The 16,497-nt window shown below is 44.1% G+C and overlaps 2 protein-coding genes across 5 annotated transcripts in view; one reads left to right on the plus strand and one right to left on the minus strand.

The window, feature by feature from the left end:
• mark4a (MAP/microtubule affinity-regulating kinase 4a) overlaps positions 1-10,735 on the plus strand; it is a 29,093-nt gene extending 18,358 nt beyond the window's left edge. Inside the window, exons 12-18 of one of the 4 annotated variants that reach the window (XM_015033753.1) lie at positions 1,321-1,507; positions 1,757-1,983; positions 2,696-2,799; positions 3,562-3,846; positions 5,107-5,189; positions 5,766-5,810; positions 6,073-6,227. In XM_015033753.1, the coding sequence (XP_014889239.1) occupies positions 1,321-1,507; positions 1,757-1,983; positions 2,696-2,799; positions 3,562-3,846; positions 5,107-5,189; positions 5,766-5,810; positions 6,073-6,137 (996 nt within the window). In that variant the 3' untranslated portion in view covers positions 6,138-6,227. Of the gene's footprint in view, positions 1-1,320; positions 1,508-1,756; positions 1,984-2,695; positions 2,800-3,561; positions 3,847-5,106; positions 5,190-5,765; positions 5,811-6,072 lie in introns of all 4 variants that reach the window. The other 3 variants (XM_015033754.1, XM_015033750.1, XM_015033752.1) reach the window with 3 other exon arrangements.
• A 1,756-nt stretch (positions 10,736-12,491) lies between these two features.
• Positions 12,492-16,102, minus strand: ckma (creatine kinase, muscle a). Its single transcript, XM_015033755.1, has 8 exons — positions 15,989-16,102; positions 14,730-14,937; positions 14,474-14,628; positions 14,259-14,391; positions 13,890-14,061; positions 13,387-13,510; positions 13,103-13,292; positions 12,492-12,990 (listed from the first exon to the last, which is right to left on the minus strand). The coding sequence occupies exons 2-8, from the start codon at positions 14,920-14,922 to the stop codon at positions 12,812-12,814; spliced, it is 1,146 nt and encodes a 381-aa protein (XP_014889241.1). The 5' UTR covers positions 14,923-14,937; positions 15,989-16,102; the 3' UTR covers positions 12,492-12,811.
• Positions 16,103-16,497: the final 395 nt, after the last annotated feature.

The following is a 16,497-nucleotide window of genomic DNA, read 5'->3' on the forward strand; positions in this document are numbered from 1 at the left end:
TCTTTTTACTGGTCACACTGCAGAACTTACCCGGAAGGACTTGCTACAAAATGTAGCTTCTTCACTCTGCTTCCTCTCATTTCGTTTTATATCCATCAGTGTTGCTAAAACAAGCTAACAGTGAAACTTCTTCCTGTGAGAACGACTTCCACACCAAAGAGTGTTGTTGGCAGCACAATCTGGCAGCATGCACCTTTTTGCATTCACTCATCTGAAAAAAAGATTGACTTTATTTAGTTTGGTTTTCCAGCAGTCAGTCGCCAGTCAAATTTTTTTTTGAGGATTTTTATTTTTCATGAAATTGCTTCAGAAAGGGCCTTTTGGGTCAGAGACTGGCCATTCTGAAAACTGGTTTCGTAGGCCATCTTAAATTTCTAATCTGACCAAATACCAAATATTTTCTAAAAAACCAGCACTGTTTATTGATTTCTTTATTTTGCTGATATCTGTTTTAAAAACATGACTGTTCGTAATTTGTTTTCTTTACTATTAACATTTTAGTTTGTTTTTATTGTACCTGTAATCAAAACACATTAGAAGAAAAAAAGAAAGTGCAGCTCAGCTTGCCGGGTTGTTAAATCAAGCATTGATTTTATTTTAACTACACTGTATAATTAAGTGGAGAATTCCTTCTGTGAACGCATTAATTATTCATCTGCAGCAGAAGCGGCACCCTGTTGTGTGTATGTGAAAGAGGGGAGTCACTGCACTAAATGAAGGTCTACAAAAAGATTCTATTATTGCATTAAAGCCGCAACAGAATGAGAATGGGAGGGATGTTTTTAAACTATTTTTATCATATTTTGCTGTAGAATCGCTGTGGGTGCTTTCTGGAGCCGACTTTGGCTCAATGTTTTCTCACCAGCTGCAAACAGTTTTAAATCTAAGTGTATTCAGCAACATCCAGAGGTTTGAATTCCCAACTTGACTGTAGTCCATTTCCATCCACCTGCCTTTCTGTTTCCTTCTGTGGCTTCTGGTAAAAACAAAAGCCCCTTATTCTGCGCTTTGCTTCGTCCAGAGGCTTTGGACCGTCGGGTTCTGAGGAACGACTGCTCGTTTTAGGAACGTTGAAGTTTTAAATGATGATTTTAACCAATCGATAACAGTTGGCCGTGACGTATGTAATGCACCACGAGGGAAGCTACTTGTCTTCTTTTTGTCCTGTTTTTATTTATAGTCTAAAAACTGCGTTAGTGACGTATTAATGATGTGTGGACCGATGTAAGAACAGTGGTGCAGCTAGTTGTGGATCCTAAACAGACTAACGAACTAACTGTTGTTCCTTCTGTCTGGATGTTTGTCTACTGGGCGCCACAGGAAAGCAGTGATGCTCGCAGTGCTAGTACACTGTCTCTGGCCAGGGTCCGACCCAGCCCCATCACCAACGGGACGAACAAGCACTCATCGGCCACTGGCTCCTCTTCCTCCTCCACCTCTTCCTCCCAAAGCAAGTCGCAGCGCAGTGCCTCCACCTACCACCGACAACGGCGACACAGCGACTTCTGTGAGTCTCTTCTCTGCTGTAGTTTCATCCTGAGGCTTAAACTTGCCACGATTTCATATTCTAACCAGTCGCTTTCAACAGCAGCAGCCATTGGTGTAGGGGGGGTAATAATTTCTAACAGGGTCTGTGTTGCTAATTCAATCTTCAGCAAACCACGAGCACACTTGCAAAACATTCACATTATTCGGGATCATCACCGTGCCCACAGAATATTCCTTATGCGAGTCTCTGTGTGTCTCTGCTCTGCTGTCCTCCACAACAAAGGCGGGCCTTCCATGCCCGTCATGCACCCCAAGCGGAGCCCGACCAGCACCGGGGACAGGGAGCTGCGGGAGGGCCGGATGCCTTCGCGTAAAGCCAGCTGCAGCGTAATGGGGAGCCACAGCCTTCCTCCCTCCAGCCCGATGGTCAGCAGTGCCAACAACCCCAATAAGTCTGAAATCCCAGACCGCCGCAAAGACATGACTGCCACCACGGTCAGTGAGCCGATCGTCAACGCAAGGAGAGGGCAGACACTGCTTTGGTTGGTTAGACATGCTGTCCTCCACTTTCTGCACCAATCTGGAAATCGGTGTATCTGTGTGTGTGTGTGTGTGTGTGTGTGTGTGTGTGTGTGTGTGTGTGTGTGTGTGTGTGTGCGCGTGCGTGTGTGTGATACACTGGACGGACCATGTTCCTAACTCATAGCTTTCCAGTATTTTATTTCATGAAAACACTGCAATTGCAAAATTGCGCTTTTTCAACATTAGCAGAATATTGACAAAGTTTTGTGCACACTTTTAACAGAAAGGCAGCCAATGAGACCGGTCATTCATGTAAAGAGTATTGGTGCAACAGCAGACATATCATGGTCTAAGCCAATCAGAGACAGTAAAGGATGGGTGGAAAAAGCCTGAACCTCACAGGTCATGCAAACTATGGATGTTGCAGATGTGGGTGCTGAAGTCTTTGTGCGTTTTTTTTATGTAGTATGTGTGCACAGAAGTTGTACGTGGTTAATTTGTGGGAGGAGCCACAGAGGGGTCATGGCTGCAGGTCATTGTTGTTGTCTCTTGTGCAAACCGGTTCTCTTCCCAACAGCTGAAGATTGGATCATGGCCGTAGCTTTGGGATTTTGTAGTAGCTGTACAGCTTTTAGCATCTGAGGAATCCTAACGTCAGCCTCTCGAACTGTTCATCTCTGCGTAGAATAACATCCCGGGAAGCACCATGACACGCCGGAATACATACGTGTGCACAGACCGCTCAGGTGCTGACAGGCACTCCCTTCTGCAGAACGGCAAAGAAAACAGGTAAGGCCGGAGCCGGCGCCATCTGCTCAAACTGTAACAAAAAAACCCTGGAAAGTTAGAAATATATGTTGACTATAACGGATACGCTTAACATCTGTTTTTGTCACATTTCCTGATTAAATGAATGAATGAAATGTCAACCACAACTGCAACAAAACCTATCTTTTAGACAGATTTTATTACAGACTCCCAGTCCAGTTTACATAAAAGAATAATCAATAATAATAAAAAGAAAGATTAAGAGCCCATGAAAATACGTAAATACCGTAAGCTTTAAGGATGCAGTCATACCAGTGTTTCCAAAATACAGATGGTTATCTTACTGCACTGTGTTTAACCTTAGTTAGCATTATGATACAGGCCTTGTACACACACACAGCAGAGTCTTTTTAAAAACGAATACCTCTGCCTCATCTTTTAACAAATAGCACTGTACACATGGGGTCGGTTTCAGATTTTTTTTTATCCACTTGATCCCGCTCTGTGATGCACAGGATCCTAAATCTCCACTTCCCCTTCTACACACAAACATAAATACAGGGTTTTTATAAATAATCGTTTTTAGTGATGCTAAGCTTGTTTTTGTGTGGATGTATGGCCAAAATGAAATAAAAATATGTTTGTTTTCCCAGCTGTTTGGCTGCGTGTGGACCAAACCTCAATATCCAGTGTGGAATAGAGAAATATGAAAATAAGATGGACTCTGCCACACCAATCCCTGGGTGATGTGACACAGTTTCTTCTTCTTCTTCTTCCCTTCAGCTCTCTGGGCCACCGCATGCCCACAGCGTCCCCCTCCACGCTCAGCATGGCCGGAGCCGGCGCAGCTTCCTCCTCTTCCTCATCGGACAGATGCCGCCTGACACGAGGATCCACAATCCGCAGCACCTTCCACGGGGGTCAGCTGAGGGACCGCGGTCCACCGGTCTACTCCGCCCCGCCCACATCGCCCACCCTGTCCCACCACGATGCCAGCCCGCTGCCCCATGCACGCACCAGAGCGACCTCCAACCTCTTCACCAAGCTGACCTCCAAACTCACTCGCAGGTGAATATGTACTGCGTAACACGTAGCTCAGAGGGGAAACTTCTGCTCCTCTGAATACTAATGGGAAGAGTTTGCGATATGAGGTGAGATGGAGCCAAAGCCATCGTCTTCTTTTACATCCTTACTAGCTGACTTTGAGCTTCTTCATGAAACAGTTTCTGCAGCTTGACAGAAAAGCAAATCGACCAGCAGAGCTTGTCTAACAATGGGTTCTCTTCACACCTCCTCACCAGCTCGGTTCTGCGGCTGCGTTTCTCTTACATGAGAGAGAGGCAGCCGAATACGTTTTAGCAACAGTATCCTTACTAGCAACAGTATCTGTACTGTTGCTAGTAAGGATGCTGTTCCTCGAAGAGCTTTACATTTTTCACTAAAGCCTGTAATTAGCAGCAGGCGAACTAAAGAGCAGGGCATTCTGGGTAAATACCACCAAACGAATGCACGAGTTTGGCGCTAGCAGGAGAAATGGCTTGTGGTCTTTAGTCAAGAACAAAAGAGAAATCCTACAACTGCTAAAATTTGACGGCACTTTATTTTTGTTTACATTTCGTGAAGATGAAAGCTGTGCTCTGTGTCTTCTTCAGAGGTTTTTGCGTTCAGTAGTTCTTGGTACAGCGCCACCACAGGCGAAGGGGGGGAGCAGCTCTTTCAAACGGGTTTGGTTTGTTTGACAGTGCAGTGTGAAAGCGAACCACACCGGCTTACAAATGTAACAAACGTTGCAGTTTTGGTTCCCAGTCCATTGGAATCAGGTGGGAAAACACCCGAATAAAATTCCAGTAAAAGACATGAACATTTGTGGCATTCGAGGGATTTTTCTACTTTATACAGCACTACACTTTGCTGTTGCAGGTAGATTAAAATCTGGACCGGGGGAATAAAAATGTTGGATATTATCTTACAGCATTGACTTCCTGAAACCTTTCCTTTCAGCTTGAGCGCAGTCTGAGTATGGCTTCATGTTTATCCAAACATTTGATCCATTTTGGCCTTTTGGCAAGCCCTCCTGTGGCCGTGGATTATCCAGCGCTCCCCTCTCCCTCCTGGTCGTCATAATCACACATGTCTAATCTTATCAAACCTCAGCTTTGCCCCTGCCAATCAGCTCCTGTGCTGCGCTCTTTTTCGCCACTTGCTCGCCTGTGACTCAGATACACTCTCTTCTATGCCCCTCCCCCCATCCGCCTGCTCTTAACCCTCTTTTTTTTCTCCATCTTTATCTTCTTCTGCTTCCTCCCTCCCACCCCGTTATGGCATCAGGGTCAACCTTGACCCATCCAAGCGCCAGGGCTCAAACAAATCAGTCTCGGGTTGTACTCTTCCACAAGGATCAAAAACAGTTAGTAAGTTCCCATGTCTCTCGCCTCTTTCTTGTCTGCCTGTGCTGCCCCCGTCCGTTTAGCTCCTCTCACTGGAGTTTACGCAGTTCTTTCCGCCGGCGCCTGACTTCACGTGCTGCTTGTTGTGTGCATGGCTTGTGAATATTTTCTTCTTTCTGTCTCTAGGTGCCCGTTTGATTTTTTTTTTTCTTTTAGCATGAGTACAGACATTGATTATTTTTACTTTCGTGGTCCAACTGGTTCTAGAATATCATCTCATGCATCAGCCGTAGTGTTGTTGTGTTATGATTTCATTTTGTGGAACAAAATGATCAATATGTGTACGTTGCACAGAGGTAGCATAAATCGCTGAGTTTGTATCTGCATGCTGTATGAAGTGTGACTTCCACGGTGAAGATACATGTTTCTGTAGGACAAGGATAGCTGGTCTTTACATCACTCGCTTGTTTTGAAGCTCATTTGGTTTCACTGTACAGTATCCACTGCTGAATGCCATCTCATCTGACAACCGAGGATTATTTAAAAGGCTTATTGTTCTCTGGTGGATTTAGTTCTTAACTCTGTCTGTCTGCCCTTCAGGGTCGCAAATGAATCTGAGGGAATCAGGAGATTTGCGGTCACAAGGTGAGCTCAGTCTGCTTTGAGACAGGATACTTGGAACAAAAATTACACACGTTTGTGGTTGCTTCATTATGTCTTTGTTCTACTTTTTAAAAATGTGGGTTTTGTTGTTCCTTGTACTAAAAATGCATCTGTGGTTTTAGCATTTCTTGTTGTAAAGCACGGTTACATCAAAGACGATATCGTCGTCCACGCACAAACTTCCTCACTTGTTTGTGCAAAATTTAGTCACATTAATCCTAATGCTTGAACTGTCCTCCCCTAGTTGCCATCTACCTGGGTATCAAAAAGCGTCCGAGCCCCGGGCCGTCGGACGTGGCTGGAATCTGAGAGGCGGTGGGCGGCGGGACCCTGCGGAGGTGGTACTGGCTCTGCGGGAGGCTGCGCTCGGATGTGGCTGCCAGGTCCACCATTCCGGCCCCTTTCTGCTCTCCTGCACCCACGGCGTGGCAGGGGGCCGCGTGGCTTTTGAGGCCGAGGTGTGCCATCTATCCACGGGCACCTCCGAGACTTCTAACGGGGTACGCTACACGCGACTCTGGGGGGCACCGCTAGCTTTTCGGGACATCGCTACCCAAATCTCAAAGGACCTTGAACTTTGAGCCAGAGGGAGTGTTTGCATCGAGAGTGTGTTTCTGTGCGTTTATGTGTGTGCGCCAAGTGAATTGAAGCAGGGGCATGGGGACCGGGTGGGGGACAGAGATGGGGGCAAGGGGCTGGACCCTTTCAGGAATACCCCCTCTGCACACACACATAGACTCGCACACACCTGAGCAGTAAGGTAACGCTGACCGAAGCTCCCCACCGTCCACCCAATCACCGACCCGGCTCAGCCAGCTTCTTCACTGAGCTACTGCAACCACTGGATCTGGATCAGATGGAACCTAGTTGAATATTTTTTATTGCTACTCTTAGCCATAATGACTCTTTATTTTGTTATGCTCTGATCCTTGTTTTTACCCACTGTCACTCTCATCTCCACAGAAAGAAACATCCCTGCGCTATCAGATGTCACTGACCACCAAGTCCTTTTTTAACTCTTTTTATATGACAGTCACATGTACTGTTTCATTCTACTTTTGACCACTTACGGACAGTCGCCACACATGATAACATGTCCAACTCCGTGGTCATACGGGCGAAGGGTTGCATTGCATTGACTCATGGGAACAGTCTGGCAATGACTGTGTCAGATTAAGGTCACTGGGAGTTGATGTGTCTGTCAAGGCCAATCAGAGGCTAATGTGGAGTAACAATAGCCAATCAGGGATGTATTCTAAGTCCAAAATGCCAATGAGATTTCCAAGTTCATGAACTTGTGGAGCAAAGCTTTCCAGTTGGCATTGTTTGGTCTGAGATTCTCACAGCGTAGTCACTTTTTGTAATCATCACTGTTATACTGCTGACTTAATTAAAACAAAAATTCATAACATGGTGGAATTACTTTTATAAAAAAAAAAAAAAACATACGTACTTTCTTCATGACTGGAAATTAAAAAAGGAAAGAAATTATTTTTGGTCAAATTGGTTCCCATGCAGCTCCCACAAAAACCATGAGCAAAATACTTTTGTTTTACAGTGTGACAGTATTAACACAAAAATGTATTAGCCCAATATAATTATTTAAAAAAGAGAGAAATAAGATTATCAGTGCTGCTAAAATATCTAAATGCTATGTTACTATTATAGCTACAATAACATTTAGTTCCCTTCCCTGACGCATCGAAAGTGTTGGTGTTAAATCATTGTTGCACAATCTGTGCTAAGCTATTTCTTGTACTTGAGAAACTAATAAAAACTAAATTATTCCAGCCACAAGCATCATAAAATCTAAAGTCAGTGTCAAATAAACTATCAGAGAGCCAGAAGGCTGTATTAAAAGTTTATGTAAACATATAAAATTGTGTCATACTTAAGCTAAATATGAAATAGCCTTCTTCTGCTTACTAGTACTTCATAAGCAAACAATACATCCAAGTCTAACAATCTGTTAGCAGCTGATTAATTAGCCTCAGTAGCAACGTGCCAGGAGGCTTTTCTTTTACTGACAGGCAAGGTAACTCTCAAAGCTTGTTGCTATGATCTGTTTGCAAACACAGCTACCTTATTAGAAGCGATGATTGAGTGGAAATATCTTTCAACACAAGCTTTGTGTTTGTTGACAAGAATTGCCTTCCTTTAGCCGACTAGCTAGCAGCACCCGGCAACAGCTTGGGAAGCGCCACGAGAAAATTCCAGTCGCTCCGGGACTCTTTCTGGAATCCTCCTGGAATTATATGAAACTGAAGACACAAAAGACTTTGATTTAAAACGTTTGTAGTAATGAGACGGTGACTTGAAAACTGTTTGAGGCTAAACATTATTGTGTCTAAAGATGAGGCTTTGTCCCACTTTTCAACTTTACTCAACTAAAATAATGATTTGTAGCTCGTTCTTAAGCTGGATTTGTTCACTTAAACAAATATTACAGTATTTTACTAAATTGTGGGAACAGATAAATCTAGGTTTAGGGTTATGAATACAGACACTATCCAGTTGCTCAAAATCCTCAGGTAACAGAACAACATTTTACCTGTTTGAATACCGTTAGACTGACAGATTGAAATTATGGTAGTTCCTTTTGTAGCGTGAAGGCTCTCCATTATAAATAGGTTGAAGACCTCTGTCATCCAGGGGGAGCTGAGAGTAGAGGCTTAAGTGGTGAGGGTATTTGATCAGGCTGTGTCCGTTTGAAGGTCTTCCAGTAACATCCCACTCTAAGGAGACCCAGAACGAACTGGAGGGACCGTGTTTCCCTTCTGACCCGGGGATTGCCCAGAATGAGCTGATGAGTGCCTCTGGTGAGCGGGAGGTCTGGGTTTCCCTCTAGATCTGTTACTCCCACAGTAACAGTCTTTCATTGCTCTGCAGAATAACAAGCAACACTGCAACTCTAGTGTACTATCAATGCAATGCAACTCTTGTATTGACTCTATTCTGTGCCATGTGATCTCACCTTGCTCATCATCTCTTGTTGGTGGGAAACACCAAAACACGGATCAGCCAAGCAGCAGCACCTCTCATCCCACCTCACCCTTACATGCTGAGGTCATGTACTTCCCCAAATGTGCACCTCTTTATCCCTGTAGCCCCGGTATAAGAACTGCTCAGTCCATTATCGGTGACTGCGGAGATCAGGGGGCGGGTTCTGTACCTGGACAGGCACAATGGAGGCAATGTGGATACTGTTTTCTTCTTGTTAGTCCAGTTGCCTTTAAAGTGAACACCCCCCAGCGCCTTCATACAGTACTTATTTAATGTAAAAAAGGAAAATGGAAAAAAAAAAAAAACTGAGAAAGCTTTCTATGCTCCCTCCCTGTTTTTAGTGAACAATGTACTGTGATATTTGCGTAGACTACAGAGGTCATATTGTTTGGCTGCTGATTTACTGTTAAAACTTTCTCTCAGTTGTGGTTTTACTCATGGTAACCCAAACTAAACCAACCCCATCCCACCTCCGCCCCCACATGTCCACACCCATCAGGACTCCACCAACTTCCTCGACTCAAACCCATTGGTCCTTCGCCTTCATACACACCGAGAACTTTTTTGTATGAGTCACAGTGAGTGTTTTGGCTTCATCCCCCCTCCTCCGCCCCCCACAGGGAAACAATCAGCCGTATTTCACTCTGTCATGTCGTGTGGAATCTTCTCGGTCCTGTTTGGTGTGTGCTGCTTCTGGGAGTCCAACAGGGGGACCTGCTGTCCTCCCCCTAACCCCTCAGGTTGAGAAGCACGCACCAACATGGACGCCAGTCCATGTCCTCTCCCTGGACGGTTTTCATTGTGGTGTATATTAGCATTAGGTAATATAGACCTCAATGCACTTTGCTTTGACTTGAATCAGCTCCCTCCAGTGTACCTGTGTAGGTCATGCCCAGTACTAGTCACTGGAGGGCGCCAATGTCTTAAATGTGAAACACTTCAATTTGTGGATATTTGCACAGGTACTTTATTTATTTTTTAGAATAATATCATTAAAAAAAACAGGATTTATATCAGTCAGTCGATGGCTGTATATAAAATATATGAATATAGTATATATCTTAGAGCTCAAGGTTTATTTATAGTTAGAACAAGGGAAGTAATTCTAGATTAAAACTGTTTCTGTCAGTGACATGGGGGAGCAAAACTAACCTGCAATCCTGCATGACTTCAGAGTTTGGATTATGATGGGGGGAAAAATGAACTGTGATGCACATCTTGGATTGGAGGCTTTATGAAATGCAGACGCCATCAGTTTGTACAAGCTAATTGTTCAATGAAGCTCCAGCTCCCCCTCGCCCTTAAACCTTCCCCCCTTTTGACAGAAACAAACAGAAGGGCTCCAGTGAGATACAGTGACTTTCTTCCACCTCGTTGTTTGACGATAAGAGATTTAACTTGAATTCACACAAATCCTGCTAATGCCATGACACGGTTAAAAAGCCCAGAGTTGCAAGCAAGCCATAGAAAAGCTATACTACTGATGTGTGATCTTAAATGTGTGTGGGGAAAAAAAGAAAAGATTATACCTTCGAGTCACACAACTCAATGTTATTGCTTAAGATGGAGTGACGTTGTCTTGAAGTGTGAAGAATTACTGTGAAGACTTTTTAAAGGAGTATTTATTGGTGGGAGTTCAGAGGAAGAGAGTCCGGTCTGGTTGTTGGGAACAGAACAGTATTACAAGCTCAGTTGGCTCAGTGTTTTACACCGACTTCATTTCTAAAAGGATTTTCAGAACAGCTGATGTTGTATGCAAAACAAACGTAGGAATAGTCACAGTCTGACTCTGTTCTGCTGTTAAATTTCTTCCCACAGAAGCAAAATTGTAAACTGAGACTGGGTGGTTGTGGTATCTGAAGAGAACATGGAGCTGAAGTTGAATAAAATTCACTGATGTTGGCGTTATTGTCATTTTGTTTTTGTCTGATGTGAGTATTTTCCCTGGTTCTGGGTCGTTTGTTCCTTTCTTTCCCCCACGGCCGACCACTGGCTCCCATTTGGTGCTTCTGCACAGTCATTATACAACAGGGTCAGGATTCCCACGCATTCTGGAAACGCCTGGAATTAGATTTTTAGTAGTTTCTAGGTCAGAATAAATGTGGAAAAAGAAAATACTTCCTTTCATCTGGCTTCCCTTAACTCCTTTATATTTCCATCATACCCTTCGTTCCTTTCTTGTCCCATTTCTCCTTTCCCTCTGTGTGTTTCCTTTCTTCTGTCCTGCAGTCCTTTTGTCCCTACTCTCATCTCTCTGTCATCATGATGTTTTACTTCCAATCCTTTTTTGTGTCTTTTCCTTCTTTGTTTTTCTTTTATTCCTTCCTTGTGTCAATTCTTCCATTTGTCTCCAAACGCTTCCTTCCTTTCACCATTGTGTTGTTTCTTCCTTTCGTATCATCTATTCTTTCCTCGTCATGTATTCCTTACTTTCTTTCTATCTTTGCTTCCTTGTGTTTGTCCGTCCATCCTTATCTACCCAATGTATAAAGCTATCGGTTTAAGGTAACCTTCAGTGTTTTGCATTTCAAAATTAACGTAAAGTGCTGAGAAACTTTTACATTAAAAATATGTAGGAATCCTGGAAACATACTCAGAAGTTTTGTGATTCAGAATATAATAATTATCGAATTTTGAGGTCATAAAATGATATAATATTCGCCTAAAATGTACCAAAACATGCAACAGATTCCACTACTGCTTACAAGCCAAACTGGATGAGCAAGATGTAAAAGAAAAGCTCCTTTGTTACTTCATTAAGCTTGTGTAGGAAAAGTTGGCTGCAGTAATTGCTTGCTAAGTAAAGCATGTAATTAATGGGCCATTTCTGAGTTTTACCGATTGCCTTAAAAGCCAAAGGTTTGGATAAATATGTATGTTAAGTATAACGGCAAAGACAGTCGCTAAAGCAATTTCCAAACAATGTAGAGTCTCAACATTAAACAGAGGGCAAGATAAGTCAAACTGTAATGACACAAAAAAGAGCTAAATCTCAGATTCTACGGGTCGGAGTTGGCTTAGAAAATATTTACATTCATGACATAGCTAAAAATTATGTTAAACAGATATATGGTAACTGGCTTCACAAGCTGTCCTTGTTCGTCCTTACTGTAGCCGACTGTCTTTTGAACAAGAGAGACAAAAAGGTTTGGTACAAACCAAAGAGCTCAAGGTCAAGCAGGGCCATTGTGATGTTTGTGTCGGACAATGAATTCATATGTCTAATTGAGGATTGCACAGTCAAATTTTAGCCTGTCTGTCTGACAGCTGAAGCTCATCTGAATCCTAATCATCTATATAATATTTATTCCAGAATAGCAGCAAATCAACAGCAGCACGACCATAAAAAAAGTCTGATTACTAAGCAGCAGTGGGACCTTATGAGGATTATCCAGATGAACTGAAGCAACGCCAGACCAAAAAACATCAACAACAATGTAAAAGCCTGAAAAGTGGTTAGGAGAGTCAGCTTTTTAGAGTTGGAGGCAGAGCTGCTAAAGTCGGCACTACAAACTTGCATATCGTCACCTTCCTAAACTAATAGCTTATGTCATTTTTTTGCCAAAGGTGATTTTGGAAATCACCTTTGGCAAAAAAAAAAAAAGACAATATACTAACCAACTGACGGAAACCAATCGGCAAACAAAAGTACTCTGAACATTTCATAAAGGGGCACTTTTTATTGAACAGTGTGAACAGGTTTATTAATCATCACTTTTTATTACAAAAAGTAGGTGATGCCACATCTGCCAGGAGAGCCCAGCTCAGTGGAGGTTGATCCCAGGATATGTAACCAACCGTCTGGGGAGAACGTGAAAAAAAAAAGTTCAAAATGATCGAGAAAAGAAAAAAAAAGCTGGAAGGAAGGAAAGAGTTTAGCAGAGGCCAAAGTCTCTAGGAGAGCAGCTGTTCTCTGCACACCCATCAGCTGGCTCGATTGCACATGAATGGTCACAAGAAAACAGGAAGATTGTCCCTCTTTACTTCTGGGCGGGGATCATGCCGTCAATGGCCTCTCCCTTCTCGAGCTTCTTCTCCATCTCGACCATGAGCTTGACGCCGTCAACCACCAGCTGGACCTGCTCCACCTCAGAGGAGCCCAGACGGTCAGCGTTGGAGATGTCAAACACGCCACCCACGGACGCAGTGTCCACACCGCCTAGAGCAGGACAGAAAGGGATGAGAGACTGAAAACCAGATCTCTGCACTCTGTTAGGATCTTACTCCAGTGCTGATCTACAAATAGTCAAAGCAGTGCGGTCTGTTAGTACCTGTGCCACGCTTCTGCAGGCGCAGCCTTGTGAGGATCTCCTCAAATTTAGGATGTGTGCTCAGCTTGGGCAGCTTGACGTGGACGCCGCCACGCAGGCCGGTGCCCAGGTTGGAGGGGCAGGTCAGGATGTAGCCGAGATGCTCGTTCCACATGAAGCCATGGTTGTGTTTCTTGAAGATCTCCTCAATCTTTTGAATCATGGGAAGACAATTAGGGCAAAATTATTTCTTTGTTTTCAGAAAAAGACTTAAAAAAAAAACTAAAAATCCTCTCATCACCTACCTTCTGCAGGCCAACGCAGAAACGTCTGAAGACTTCCCTCATGTTGCCTCCCTTCTGCATGGAGATGACACGCAGGTGATCCTCCTCGTTTACCCAGACCAAGAAGGTCTTGTTGTCATTGTGCCTAAGAGGAGACGGAGAAGAAAAGACAGAAAAAAAATGGTAAATGGCTTATACTTTTAAAGCACTTTGTCTAGTTCAGAGGACCCCAAAGTGCCTTGTACTACATTCAGTCATTCACTGAATGGTGGTAAGCTACCACTGGGGAAGTCTGACGGAGGCAAGGCTGCCACCCGGCCCTCTGACCACCAGCAGCAGGCCGGCTGGTTGAAGTGCCCAAGCAGACAACAACTAAAACAGACGGAGCAGGGCTTCAAACCAGCAACCCACCGATTACAGGAGGAAGCCCCACCTCATCACCCCTACTGAAGAAACATAGAAGTGGTCATGGGCGTTTTCGGTGAGTGTTTTGTGTAGTCTCAAGGTTATCTGGGTGCACTGACCAGATGCCTCTGCCGTCGGGCCAGTCGCGGGCCATGCCGGCGCAGGTCAGCAGGGGAGAGACGGGCTTGTCAAACAGGAAGTGATCGCTGATCAGCTGCTCCTGCTCGGCGTCAGTCATGGACTTCAGGGGATAGTACTTTCCCTTGAACTCACCGTCCAGGCTGGTGAGAGCTGCAGGGGCAGACAGTGTGTCAGGGCAGCTTAAGCAAAGAGAGACGGTGTTAGTTTTTGGTCACCTGACAGCTAATTATTATTAAAAGAACAGAACATGTTTCTTCTGAGGTTTCTCTCTGGGTTCACCATTTCACACAACCCAAACAGTTGTGTCTAGGATTCCCTCTAGTTCTCTCAAACTAAGTATTGCTTACCCTCAACAGCCAGCTTCTCGATAGCTCTACGCTCGCCACGGCTGTTGTGGGGGGGCAGGGTGTATCCCTTGATGCTGCGACCAGTACGGACACGGCTGGACAGGACATAGTTGGGGTCCAGGTCATCACCACCCTAGTGAAAAAGTTGCAGTTCATTAGGTCATCTCCTATGTAGATGGGTTTTAAGAGTCACTTTGCTGTAGAGCTTCAGGCACCTTCAGGTTCTCAAAGTTGAGGTCAGTCTTGTGCTTGTCAGTGGGCTTGTATCCACCATGACGGTCGGAGATGACGGGGTCAAGAAGGTCCTTGAAAACCTCGTATGACTCCTCGTCACCAGCGACGCAGCCAACAGTCATGATGAAGGGGTGACCTGAAGCACAGGAGCAAGTGCAGGAGGACAGCGTGAAGTAGATTGCATGGAACTGGTTCTGTTGAATCATATTTGACTACCAGCATCGCCGTCTCTCTCACCGGGGTTGTCGACACCAGTCTGGATCACATCATCCAAAGTGTAACCGCTTGGTGTCTGCTTGTCCCTCAGCTTGCCATATATCTCCTTGGTCAGAACCTTGGCCATATGGTTGTTGTGCTTGGACAGGTCTGGGAACTCCTCCTCAACTTTGTAGTTGAGTTTGAAGTTGTTGTGGGTGTTTCCGAAAGGCATGATTGCTTTCTAACACTACAGAAAGAGGAAAACATTCATTTAAAAAAAAAAAAAAAGATAGAAACACAAACCTTCATCTTGGGTCTATCATAAGTGAACACGTAATATGCCTCGATGTGAACGGAATCATAATTTATGATTTAGGTATTCTCTGGAACAGCTGCAAAATTTAAATGGCGCCTGCTGTGGAATCCTGGTAACATGTGTCACTCAGACTCAGGCTCAGGTGTCACGCTGAAATGGAGGGTTAGATGGAGCAGCGCCTGATCTTTGGGTATTTTTAGCTCGGGTGCATCTGACTGTATACCCTTTATGTACTCACACTACACAGGCAGTACCTTAATAATCTGTGGGCAAAAATACAAAGTTTTGAAAGCATGTCTCACACCGCTACACCAGATCAGACGACTGTGAGAGTATTACTCACAGGTGTCATTGTGGTGAGCCTAAGATAGAATTTTAACAAGTTAGAGACACGTTTCTATTCCGAGACCTCGCCCACCAGAAATATTCACTTTACTTTGAATTTTACTTCTGATTTCTCTAGTTGTTGTTCACTGCAATACATTTTTACTCAACATAACTGTTTAAGTTTAGTTGTTATTTTATAAGATTAAAGCTCATAAAGAAAAGCTGCCAAAACAGCTTGTCGGTTTATAGATTGCTTATTAAACATGCACGTCCCCATTCATTGAGAGAGCACTCTCAATATGACAGAAATATCTGCAGAACACCTTTACTAGGACCTAAATGACCTAAAGTATTATCTCAAGTCAGCTTCACTAAACACAGATAAGTGGCAAAATTCAGTAAACTGGAGAACCTGGTACATTATTTTAGGAAGACACATTCTGCACATCCACAAAGACTAACTGCAACTTTTACCCTAGCGATTTTTGAAGCCATCTGGTTTCAGAGTCTTCCTTTGCTATGGAAATTTTGGTCTGGTATTTTGAGCTACTAAAATGTTTGGCACGTGCAGTAACTAGATCTCTACCTCGTCTTGACCTTCTTTAACATCAAAACATTATTGGGTTATATATATATATACATATATATATTTTACCTGCGCACAAGACAAGAACAGAGGTAACAGTCCTTGGGATCAGATCCTGTTCACCACAGCCAAAATAGGGGTCACCCAGCTCTGGAGGTCTCTGCTCCCTGTTTATATACCGGGCAGACGTCTGCCATTCGTTTGGCCATTTTAGTGCCTGCTGGGCTTTCATTGGCTGGTTTCTGAACTGATACTCTGAACAGTTTGTGAAAGGGGTGCCTTTGCAACACTGTCATCCAAGAAGGTTACCACAGCTGGTCCTCCTCCCACAAGGACCCATACATAGCCCCAGTAGGATGGGTGAGGGACTGGAAGAGTAATGGAGTAATGCAGTTAGAGGTGCAGATGATACGACGGTTGGGGGGAGGCGCTGGCGGTCAGCGAGCAAAGATACAAGAAAAAGCTTGTGGTTTGCCAGGCGTGCCAGGAAGAACAGGGATCCTTGTGTTAGGTGTGAATATTAGACAGAGTTTGTCTTCTTCTCTCTTGGGAGTAGCAGATGTATTAAGTGATGCTGC

The sequence above is a fragment of the Poecilia latipinna genome, unplaced genomic scaffold, assembly GCF_001443285.1.
Source record: "Poecilia latipinna isolate Pla-1442-1.1 unplaced genomic scaffold, P_latipinna-1.0 Scaffold278, whole genome shotgun sequence".
Classification (NCBI taxonomy): Eukaryota; Metazoa; Chordata; class Actinopteri; order Cyprinodontiformes; family Poeciliidae; genus Poecilia; species Poecilia latipinna.

Bases quoted from the DNA above. Each gene is read 5' to 3' on its own strand.
- ckma (XM_015033755.1), bottom strand. From the start codon at position 14,922: ATGCCTTTCGGAAACACCCACAACAACTTCAAACTCAACTACAAAGTT. The intron at 14,392-14,473 runs GTGCCTGAAGCT...CTTTTTCACTAG, and splicing joins TCAACTTTGAGAACCTGAAG to GGTGGTGATGACCTGGACCC. The intron at 13,511-13,889 runs GTCAGTGCACCC...GTCTCCTCTTAG, and splicing joins CCCGACGGCAGAGGCATCTG to GCACAATGACAACAAGACCT.